At 45.4% G+C, this 11,902-nt stretch overlaps 1 protein-coding gene and 1 long non-coding RNA gene across 4 annotated transcripts; one reads left to right on the top strand and one right to left on the bottom strand.

The window, feature by feature from the left end:
- Positions 1-493: 493 nt before the first annotated feature.
- Positions 494-1,830, top strand: LOC123133669 (aquaporin PIP2-5-like). The gene has a single exon (XM_044553107.1). The coding sequence runs from the start codon at positions 604-606 to the stop codon at positions 1,489-1,491; it is 888 nt and encodes a 295-aa protein (XP_044409042.1). The 5' UTR covers positions 494-603; the 3' UTR covers positions 1,492-1,830.
- A 4,948-nt stretch (positions 1,831-6,778) lies between these two features.
- LOC123136026 (uncharacterized) lies at positions 6,779-10,887 on the bottom strand. Of its 3 annotated transcripts, none has more exons than XR_006466490.1 (6): positions 10,384-10,887; positions 10,221-10,294; positions 10,005-10,114; positions 9,590-9,715; positions 8,465-8,633; positions 6,779-7,164 (listed from the first exon to the last, which is right to left on the bottom strand). It is a non-coding gene; the product is annotated as an uncharacterized lncRNA (long non-coding RNA). The 3 variants fall into 3 exon arrangements; XR_006466491.1 differs by having other exon boundaries at positions 10,005-10,111; positions 10,388-10,885; XR_006466489.1 differs by having other exon boundaries at positions 10,005-10,111; positions 10,384-10,883.
- Positions 10,888-11,902: the final 1,015 nt, after the last annotated feature.

Genomic DNA, 11,902 nt, shown 5'->3' with positions numbered 1-11,902 from the left:
AAATTCTCTAAAGATTGATCAAGCTTATATGGAGAAAATATAAACATCTATGACAATATCAAATCTGTATTTGTATATCTATCATTTGTTATTGTAGATGTTGATATTTTTTCCCTATAAATTTGGCCAAATTAAATAAATGACGTATGAGGTATTTTTGGAAAGTAAGGAGTATAGCCGTCAATGGTTAAGAAATTTTGAGTGAAGATATTATTTGTGAACCAGAGGAGGTAGAGGAGTATTAAACAATGTCTTTTCATTGCACTGGCTACCGTTTTGCTTGATAATTATCAGACATACTGACATAGGATGCCCTTTTGGGTGTCTTTTCAATTAAAAAAAAAGAGCCTTCCGTGGTTAGTAAATGGTGCCTGCTAGGGCATAAGTGGCCTTCCACTCTTTGGATTCTTTTGATGATAGCTTACCACATCTGCCTTGTGGTTCCTCTCTTCTCTATATATAGAATTATAGATGCATCTTTGCCTGCAGGCTATGGACACAATACTTAACCGGTTCTTAATTATTTCCATCCATCAATCTCTTCAGTGTCTCTTCTTTTGCTCCCGAATCAATCAGCTGAGCTAGAGGTCGATCGATATCGACATGGCCGGCGCTGCACAGGGCAAGCAGAGTAGAGAGGCCCATGGTAACAACGATATCAGCGTCACCAAGGACTACCTCGACCCTCCGGCGGTGCGGCTGTTCGACGCCGGCGAGCTGGGCCAGTGGTCCCTGTACCGCGCCATCATCGCCGAGTTCACCGCCAGCCTGCTCTTCGTCTACGTCTCCATCGCCACCGTCATCGGCCACAAGCGCCAGACGGACGCGGAAGCGTGCAGCGGCGCCGGCGTGCTGGGCATCGCGTGGGCCTTCGGCGGCATGATCGCCGTCCTCGTCTACTGCACCGCCGGCATCTCCGGCGGCCACGTCAACCCCGCCGTCACGTTCGGGCTGCTGCTGGCGAGGAATCTCTCGCTCCCCCGCGCCTTCCTCTACACGTCGGCGCAGTGCCTCGGCGCCATCTGCGGCGCGGCGATGGTCAGGGCCGTGCACGGCGCGCGGTACTACGAGCTCTACGGCGGCGGCGCCAACGCGGTCGCGCCGGGGTACTCCAAGGCGGGGGGGCTGCTGGCCGAGGCGGCCGGCACCTTCGTCCTCGTGTACACCGTCTTCTCGGCGACCGACCCGAAGCGCATGGCGCGGGACACCCACGTGCCGGTGCTGGCCCCTCTGCTCATCGGGTTCGCGGTCGTGGTGGCGCACCTGGCCGCCATCCCCGTCACCGGCACCGGGATCAACCCGGCGAGGAGCCTGGGTGCCGCCGTGGTGTACAACAACAGCAAGGCGTGGAGCGAGCAGTGGATCTTCTGGGTCGGGCCGTTCTCTGGCGCCGCCGTGGCCATGGCGTACCACCAGTACATCCTCAGGGGCGGTGCCGCCGCCAAGCCACACTTCAACTTCGACAATGGATTCCGACGCCTCGGCTGTTGATGGAGCCACGCCAAGAGATGATGATGGCAATCAGTCTGAGAGAGCTACGATGTAAGAACGACGCCAGTACTGCTTTTTTTGACTGGTTGATTAATGTCTTTTTTGACACGCTGTAAATTTATAATAATAAATAAAAATATGAACAATCAGTAACTTCTGCTTCGCTCTATGAACAAGGAAAGCAAAATCATCCTTGAGATTTTTCTCAACCTATAGAGATTAGGGATCCTGTCCTTGAAAATGTAGGCATTCATGCAAATTCAGATAATACTCCATGTCACGAGGATCATAACTCCATGAAAAAAAGGCATAGATGAAGGATGCTTCTGATTTGCCGAATTGTCGCAAATATTATCGGTAATGATTTTCAGCGAACCTTTGCTGGGGGACCATGCATGGCAAAATGAAGGTTTTTCGCGGCAATTTATGTGTCAAGAATATGGCAATTCCTTCGAGCACGACAATTTTCACAGCAAATCCTTTGTTTGCCAGAATTTGCTATGTGTTTCTGAAGAAATTGTCATGTGTGCTCTGAAGAACTTGCCTTAAAAACGTTCGCTATTGCCATGCTTCCCAGCGAATGTTTGCTGCTTAAGAGGGCCTAATATTATTTGTAGGCTGAAAACCAGGACAGTGATATGAGCATGACCAGCAAATGCGAGCAAACTGGCAAGTGAAGAAAAGATGGTCGCTGTTCTCGAGGACCCTCTCTGTACACACACGGCACATGCTGACATGCATGTGATGGCGGTTAGAAAGAACACCTGATGCTTTCTCCGGGCACAAGATTATCATAGCCAGGTTGGGATTGTAGTGTCATGTAATTCCGCACAATAAGTTTGTATGCTTCGGGTCTACAAAAGCTAGAGAGAGGCAATGAAAAGATCCGCAAACTCAGCTCCCTCAGAGAACTCAAAGGGTACCCTGATTTGCTTAAGTGAGAATATAGAGCTGGGGCTCCTCTATCTTTTCCTCAAAGGATTGATGTATTTTGACGAAGGGATGTGGAGGTATTTGAGCTTTTGAACATTGGAATAATGGAGTAGTAGAGCGAAAACTACCCATCTCGAGTGAGGAAAAAGATAAGGACAACTCCAACGCGGTTCACCAAAATGGACGGACCAAACTTACGCGGACACGTCTCTGCGGTTAGCGGTAGGGGATTCGGCCATCCAACCCTAGTGCACCAAATGTCCGCCCGGGCCCGATGCGGATGATGTTCATCAACACTTCCTCCTAATCCGCCTTCGCACCCGGTTAAGACATGGCAAACAGAGATCGGGTACCAACGGGCGAGGGAGACACAGCCGACAACCGCGAACAAACAAGCGTCCGCGACTACGGCTCCATGAAGGTGTAGTCCGCGTTGAGGTTGGCATACGGTGTACGACACATGATGGACGGAGGTGACGGTGGATGCGGACTACTGTTGTGGATCGAGCTGATAGGTGGCAAAGTAGTATGATGGATGCAGCTGCATTGGGCAGGGCGGCAATTGCATGACCGGTAGTAGCTAGGCGGCAGGGGGAGGAGGTGTTGAGTGGCCGGGCCCTGACGCATCGCGCTCCCTCTTCTTTTGTGCGCCATAGCATGCATAGTCGCCATGTTGGCCTTGTCGGCGACCGCCACCAATAGGCCCTCCGACGTGACGGCGACCATCTCGACCAGATCCATCACAGCGGCGGACGATGAAATGGGCAGGAATTGGGTGGTGGGCGGCAACAATCGGATTGGAGAGAGTGGAAAAAGGGAGGGCTTTCGCGGAGATAGTGGTGGAATTGTCCAAATATGTGGGCTCTGCCTCCATTGGCTGGGTCCAAGGTGTGAGACGCCTATGTGGAGGATGTCCGGACGCCCGCAAACCTCCCCCAGTTTGTTTCCGTTTTGTGGGATTTCGGATGTGCGGATGCATCCGAACGGGTTTGTTGCATGGCCTTGGATGGCAAAAAGTGTGCGGACATTTGCAAGCGCTTTGATGAACCGTGTTGGAGTTTCCCTAACCCTTGCAGAATAAAGGGTGGGCTTCATATTGGCCCACACAAAAATCCATCTATTGGGAAAACTTCAATAACCCTAGATATTCATCTTGAATGATCCGAAACAAATATTTGTGCCACACAAAAAGGCACATATAGGATGTATATGAAGACTTTTCCTCCAATGTTTTTTTGGTGGCTATTCCAAAGGAATATGCTTTAAGATATATGTCGGCAATAAGTCTCCACTCCAAGTTAATCATGTGGCCCATCATAGTAATGTGGCTATCTGATGACTCAAATGAAACGAAAAACATGCATAATTTAAATGCATTGACTTTTTTCTCTCTTTTCCATGGATAGAGGGGAAGGAGTCACGATCCATCTTTGCTTGCAACCGAAAAACAATCTGTCCGCGGATTTCATAAGCATGGTTAGTCCTCAATTCAAGTGTCATTTCCACCAAAACCCACTTAGGGGAACAAATGGTCTTTCAGCAAATCGACCGATTTTTTTTGAAAAATAAACAATTTAGTTGAAGACGTATGTCAGATATCTACTGCATGCAACCGATGATTGTGGGCCGGCAGGCATGCAACTACAGTTGCACGTGACCAAACAAACATGAAACTACAGTTGTGTGTACCGATAGGGGCAGAGGGTATTGGGGTGTGTGACCGTGCTTGCGCGTGGGTCAAGGATGATGTAGAAGTAAGGGGGAAAAGAAAACATTTAGTTCTCTATTATACCAATGTATAGTAACAAAAAGTGACTCGGCTAAATTATGCAGTTAGGTTAAAAGTCTCAACTTGAGCTTGTCCGATAACCGCCTCGTATCCTCTTCATACAAAATTAGAGAAAATATACAACGCTTATTATTGGCATCCTTGTCTTCGACGCACAAATTCTAGCAAATGGAAATGGTGTGCATATTTTTACTCAGAATAGTGCATTGATGCCATTGAGAAATATGAGTGGTATATCCCTAGAGCCTAGATGTAACAAATAATGTGAGTGTTATATCCTCAGAGGTAACAAATAATGTTATTTTATGTACTACATTCACACCTTCACATCATCTATTTTTATTTTCTTTCTTTGCAATTTTGTGTGAGTACAACTTTGATTTGCACCTTTCCTTTAGGTGTTGTTATTATTTACAATCAATTGGTGAAATAAATGAAGTATCATTTTGACATACCATGAAAGCATGCTTTTAACTTGCTACGCCGAGAGATCACATGCCATCACTTCTTGCACGGAGAGCGTAGTTAAGAAGAAAAGATGCTTACCAAATGGAAGAAACGTTGAAAGAGAGTCAGTTTGTCACTGTATGGATGGAAATCACATGCCATCACTTATTTTAAGGAGAGGATGTTTAAGAAAAAACAACGGTTAATGAGGGGGAAGAAACGGGAGAGATTTTTTTTTTTGCTCACTATGATTTTTTTCTTCTGTGGTAACACAAGAGTATTAAGCTAGTTGATGTGAGGGATGTTTCATAGTTAAGTTTTTCTGTCAAGAGTGCGCCAATAGCGTACCATATTTTTATAGAAGGGGGTGAAGTTTGATTACAAGAAACCTATCAATGATGCAAGCATTATCATAGGTACACCCACACCAACCAAGCCTAGCTAGGTAACCTAATCTCTCACAAACCATTGTAAGCCATCAACACTGACTCTTGATGGCTTCCAATCCCTAATCTCATCTAACATTTGAAGAGCAGGCAGTAAGGCATCTTTTGCTATTCCACTCGGTGGAGGACTCTCGCATTTTTTTGCTTCCACAAAGACTAGGTGATTCCAATCACCAATGAATCAAAACCATGCTTGTCCGCCCTCCGGAAGCTCATTAGATTCATGAGCCACCATGCGATGAATGTATCAGATACAACATGAAATTCAGCTGTAGCGCATCAAAATGGGAGTGCCACACTTCTCTTGCGTAGACACATTGAGCGAGGGTGTGGTTGACATTGTCTTCTTCCTGCAGATATGTATAACACACAAAGGGGTGATCTTGAAGGCCGTAACAAGTATGCTGATATATGGTCCATAGTCATTATTGAGCCGCTAGCTAGTCAGGCAAGGATTCTGCATTTAAGAGGTGCCCAACTTCATCAAATGCAAGCAACCATCGGTGAGAAGATAAACCCCTGACAATGCCACATGCATGTGAACTTGGCTGAATACACACCCGATGTCGTGCTAGGCCAAGCAAAGACATCCTAAGATTGCCTATCACACTGAACGATAGCGATGACATGCCACAACTGCATCAACTGCAGTTGCTCCATGAAATAAGTGTGGTGCGTGAATGTCCTAAACCCATCGCTCTTCCACCATTGCTTGTTGCACTGTTCTGCAATTTGGGATGTGGGTGTGGACACGTGCAAAGAGAAACTTCACAATATCCTCAACTGAAAACCCATGGATCCATCTATCCCTTCAGAACAAAGCTCTGTCCCCTCTGCCCACGTGATGCTAACCACGTTGTCAAAGACCATGTGTGCATCAATATCAACCATTAAAGCATGCCCCTACCATGGACTGTTGGGGTCCGATCGCCTAAGACACTCACAGCGCACCCGAAGAAAGAGTGTTTCCAGCCTTAGGTTCCTAACTCCTAGCCGTCCAAAGCACGTAGGCTAATAAATGGTGTTCCAGGGTACGAGGCACCATCCTCCATTGGCCCAATCTTTTCCAGTTGTTCATGTCCTCAAAGACCCATCCAGGCGCGTCAATAACCAACAACTTTGCCCGGCTTAGCAGTAATGACATATTTGACAAACACCAGCCATCTAAATTGTTGCATAAGCCCCCGCCGCCAAGCTAGAAAATTTCCTGACTTGGTCAGGCATAGGTTGCCACTCAGCTTTTGTGAGTTGCTTGATGGCAAGATGTAGGCTGAGGTACTTGCACGGGAATTCAACCAACGCACATTGCAACAAATCCTCCACTCTCAAACGATCCTCCTACTCCCCTCTGATCAAAATTGCAGAAGATTTCCTGTAATTCACACGCAAGCCCGAGGCCTCGCCAATAACTTTGAGAGCACACTTGATGAAGCAAAGATCTTGCACGACCGGACGAATGAATAGGACAACATCATCATTGCAGATAGATAAGTGTTGCTTAGCGTTGATTCTTGCATATGACCTGAGCACACCCTCTTCCATGGTCCTGCTTGTAATCACGGTGAGTGCATCCATAGCTATCACAAACTAGTGGTTGGGGCGCCACCCGGTGGCGCCTCCTGAAAGGGAGCTGGGCGGTGCCTGATTTGCAGCCGCCCAATCAACAGACTTGTAAGTTCATCACAGATTAATATTTTTTAGGAAAGCAAGCATACTTTGTGCACATGTATGGAGGACATTAGGTATGCATGGCACATATGGAGATACAACCTCATGGCAAGTCAAATGCATTACAGACAACTCTTATTACTGTCACTACCCTTAGCAGCCCCCCGCCGAGTCGACACTCGCCTTCGCCTGCTCGAGCAGCTTCTCATCGGCACCATCGTGGCTCGCCATCATAGTAGGACGTAGACAACGTCCCTCTCACGGGTGTCATAGAAGAAGTAGCGGCTGTTGACGTAGACGGAGACCTTGGCAATACCTGACGCTGCACTCTACAACGAGCTTGGCAAGGAAGCTGTCATCAGCGAAAAGGCGTTCGCCGAGTCCTTGGAACTGCATTGATCAGGGGAGCAGCAGAGACAAACAAAAGGTTCAATCAATTCTATCCAGTGGGATACATAAATGCAACTAATGGCATATGTAATTCAAATACATACAGTGCAAAGCTAGTAGGCTTATACCAATGTTTGCATGTGAAAAGAAAAAAAGACAGTTCTTTCTTTGAGGTGGGCATTTGCATTGTTGGGTGACAGCAGCATGTGAGTATCATAACTTAAACTGAAGTTCAGGTTTGCTGTAAAAGATCATATTTCAGAAAGCAAGGCTAAGTCAGGAGAAAGACATACTGATGCTTGCATGTGAGTATCATAACTTAAACTGATGCATGCGAATACAAAATGCATCAACTTATGGAATGCTAATGCAAATAATATTATTATTTTCTATCATTGGATTGAGATATGGTAGCTTCAAATAAGCATCCTAATTCGCAGTCCAGATCATGCATGCAACTGCCTCATTCAGTAGAAATGTATTGCAAGACAATTAGAAAAGAACACATGAGCTCCATATTAGTTCATTTATCTAGCGGTGACATTGTTTGTTGTCCAAGGTATATCATCTTTCACGACCATGGCTTAGAAAGACACCTTTTCATTTATAAATACTAAATGAGGACCGCTCCTTTTTGTAATGCATACAAGTTGGAAGAATGTTACTAAAAGGATATTACATGAAAAGTTAGATAAGACACATCATGATACTTATGACAATATGGTTGCAAGAAACTGTCAACGGCATGAACTCTACCCTTATCCACACAACTACATAACCAATATACTGTAGCCGCGCTCAATGTATGATTATTAATTGTCGTGGATGATCCAGAACAATCTCTTGCAGACCATGCTTACTAAATTATAAGGAATGCAGATTTCAACAACAAAAACATTGTAGTTCTCTCAATAAAACATAGAAATGGAAATGGTTGATTTATCTGGCAGAAAATTAGGACGACCAGAACACATTTGCAGAACACACTGCGATTAAAGATTGACATGTGTACATACATTACACATTGCTTCAGGATTACTAACAAGAACATGATAATTTCAAAAACATTCTTTTTTAGGCTTGTGAGGCTAACAGTTGAGTGCATCCCTGAATTTTTGGCGCAAAAATTTACATAAGACAGTATAATATGACTAGGTCAGTATTGCAAAGAGATCAAGCACAATGGTTTACCTATATGAGAGCCTATATATGCCATGTAAGCCAGGACTTCAGAATAAATTCCAAATGGGTTAGAGAGGCAAACATGGTATGGTGATATTGAAGTGCTCGGTTGTCTGACCTGCCAATCACCTTGGTAAGTGAATCACTGTGTTATACTTCCACATTGTCTAGCTGTATGAGTTGCAGCTCACTTGGGGAAGAAATTTCAGAAATTGCGGCAACCTTTTGATTCCCCTCATAAAAAATCTCCAGGCCATCAATAAAGAGAGGATGGATGCAAGCTGTTGCTGCAGCACACGCAAAAATTTAATTGGGTTTGTACCTTAGGTATTGGGTAACAAAGATGAAGCTGAGAAGATGAGAAGCGTCCAACACATATGTCAATTTAATTAGTATGGCTGCTTGTTGGCAAGAGATCATCAGATGACAAAACAAACACCCAAAATATGTTCCCATCACATCACATAGCCAAGATGAGCAGTTAAGCTCGAGGTTGCAATACAACGTAAGAACAGAGGATTGCGGGAGATGACGGGCTTGAGGAAGGATGAGGCCGCGACCCTGAGGAAGCTGAGGAAGAGGAGCCAGGGCAGCCGTCGCCATCGCCCATTCGCCGAGCACGAAGAACAACAAAAAAGTGGAGATCTAGCGCAGAGCAAATCGGCGGCGGCTCACCTCGGCTTGATGTCCTCATCGACATCTCCCTCTGCTGCTCTTAAATCTTGCACCCTCATGGATTCCAACAAACATGTACAGAATAGAAGATGCTATATTTGCATTGAAAGTTGACTAGTGCATCTTACTTTATGTTCATGAACACATGTGAAACACCTAACAATTTCTTTATGCAATCAGTGACAACAAATTAAGCACAGAAGCACCATTATTGAGCCTCAAAGTAGAACTTCTATATAGATATATGTAGTGAAAGAGATTGCATGCACTTTCACCATCTGGTTAGACCAACCAGACATAATTTTAAGCCAAAAGATAATTACAAAGAGGATTTTTAGTGACAACTGAGCATAGCAAGAAAATTATTCTCATAATCCTTCATTGTAGGTTATCTACGTATCACATAAGAAACAACATGAAACAGGGAGTGCCATATGGCAGGTGTTGCTTCTCGACTTTATGTCTTTACCTCTTACTGATTGGTGCTTGTCACCACTATTGTTCACCCATAAATGCTACATGAAGACACATATTAGATGAGCCGAAAGTCTGTGTATAAGTAACTTACCTAAGCAGCCAGATAATAGCCTTGATGTAAGCCAGACATCTTTGTGCTCTCTTCCTCCACTTCCTCTGTCACAATCATCATCATGCTCGTGTATTTCAGAGTCTCTTGTGTGCTGATCATGTATCCCTGCAATAAAAGTAAGATGGCTGTAATATCTACAATTAAAACAAGGATTTGGCAACCTGGGAATAGGTTTACGCAAAAGGATAAGAGAAAGCTTCCGTGACAAGTGGGATCTCACATTTACAGTTGATACAAAAGGATGACCGAGTATAATATTTCTCTGGATCCTCATCTCTGAGCCTATTGCGGAAATGTTGCATCACCATATACTAAGAGCAAGGGCTTTTGGAAATAGAACATATATTCATCTTAATAAATACCATTGGGACACAATATATATGTGAAAACGAACCTCCGATGTAGCCTTATTCTTTCTACACAAGTTGCCATGTCTTCTTGGCGGAGAGAAATCACCACTCTGAGAAGAATCGCACATATCAGGGATGAGATCCCATTGCCCTGCTTCTCACAAATAACAGCGAACAACAAATTATGACGCATAATACAGAAAGCAAACCTAAGCACATGCAAAACTATAATATATGGGTGAACACATTTGGAATCCTACCTTGACTGCGGATGAAGGTCAGCTCAAACAAAACAGACTCACGAACGATGACGAACTGCCTGCTTACTTGGTACCTGTCGAAAAAGAGCACATATCAGCACAAAGAGGAGCAGCAACACGGTCAAAATCATCTCCATTGCAGACATCAAGAGACGGAGCATACAGACAGATGAATTCAGAGCGGCCTCCCTCTCCGGCAGCCTTTCATACGGCGTCAGTTCTTGTTCTCCAGCAGCCTTCCAACACGCAGAATTCATCAAGACGCCACAGAACAATCAACAGGGGACAATTACCCGTCTTCGGGAATTCGCCGCCGCGGCCGGCGCTCGGCCGGAAGCACCCGCCTCGGGCGAGTAGTCAGGGTGCACGCCCGGGCCGCTCCACGGCCGCGCGTCGTCAGAAGACCATACAAGGGACAGCCACCCTCCGTTCGACTCGACGGCGGCGGCGACATTGACGCCGGTTACTTGTCGGCGTCGCCCCTGGGCTTCAGATCCGGCGAAGAAATCGGTTGTCCCCCATCCTGCTCGCCCCCTAGACTGCCCTCTGCTGTAGCCGCAAGGGCCCCTGAAGGAAGATGCGGAGGAGAGGAAGAGGTTGCGTGTGGGGATGGAGAGCGTCGGGTGTGCGACTTGGGCTGCAGACATACAGATGCCTTCTTTGCCTTCCCTTGTAAGCTTTCTCTCCCACCACAACCAAGCTGAAACGAGGCGGACCAATGACTAGCCAATAGAAAGCAACACAACTTGCCCAATCGACAGCACAGTAAATCCTACGTGGCATGCACCAGCAACCCTCCTTGATGCACACCTTATTGTTTTAGATAGTAGCGGTTAGATGGATCTCCCTGGCGTAAGCCACGTGCATGTACAATTCTCATGTCAGGAACTCCATTTACTATGATCTTGTGCTAGCGGATCGCACGAGAATAGCCACCCATCTAAGCCATGAGTTGCCAAAGCCTTTCGCGTGGAGAATTTCAAACATGACCTCTTCCTCGCGTGAGTTTTTCTGGCCACCTGTCGCATCAAAAGGAAGTTGTCGTGAAAATTGCACCCTGGGATGAACACAAATTGATTCACGGCAACAATTTCCTTCATGCACCGTTGCACCCTATTTGCTAGCCTCTACGCAACCCTGTTTGTTTGGGCTTTTACTTCTGTTTTTGCAGCTTTTTCACTCTGGCCAAAAAGCCATAAAAGCTCCTAAATAGGTGCTTCCGGGGCTTTTTATGACTTTTGATGAATCAATATAATAATATTTAGCTCCAAAAGCACCCATTTAGGAGCTTTTATGGCTTTTTGATCAAAGTGAACAAACTGCAAAAGCAGAAGCAAAAGCCCAAACAAACAGGGCCTAAGAGAAGCTATGAGGCAGGCTTATTGGCATAAGTCGCCAACCTCCTCCGCATCAACTTTCTTCCAAATTAGGACAATGTGCACATGATTAAACTTGGCGAAGCCTCTGCTATCCTCTCATTACAACTAAGCAATGGTGTCATGATGTCAACTACTTTCTCCATCCTAAAATGTAGGACCATTTTGACACTATCACCGAGGGAATATGAAGCAGTTAAGTTTGAAGTTCAGTTTTCTGTTTAAACTTTTGACTACACATAAATTTTTACTACTTCATTTGTTTCATATTACTTGTCGCTTTTATCTGACACTGAAATACGTTTA

Source organism: Triticum aestivum, chromosome 6B (genome assembly GCF_018294505.1).
Source record: "Triticum aestivum cultivar Chinese Spring chromosome 6B, IWGSC CS RefSeq v2.1, whole genome shotgun sequence".
Classification (NCBI taxonomy): Eukaryota; Viridiplantae; Streptophyta; class Magnoliopsida; order Poales; family Poaceae; genus Triticum; species Triticum aestivum.
Note: the sequence above shows the minus strand (reverse complement) of the source record. Positions and strands in the feature narration are given on the sequence as shown.

Bases quoted from the DNA above. Each gene is read 5' to 3' on its own strand.
- LOC123133669 (XM_044553107.1), top strand. From the start codon at position 604: ATGGCCGGCGCTGCACAGGGCAAGCAGAGTAGAGAGGCCCATGGTAAC.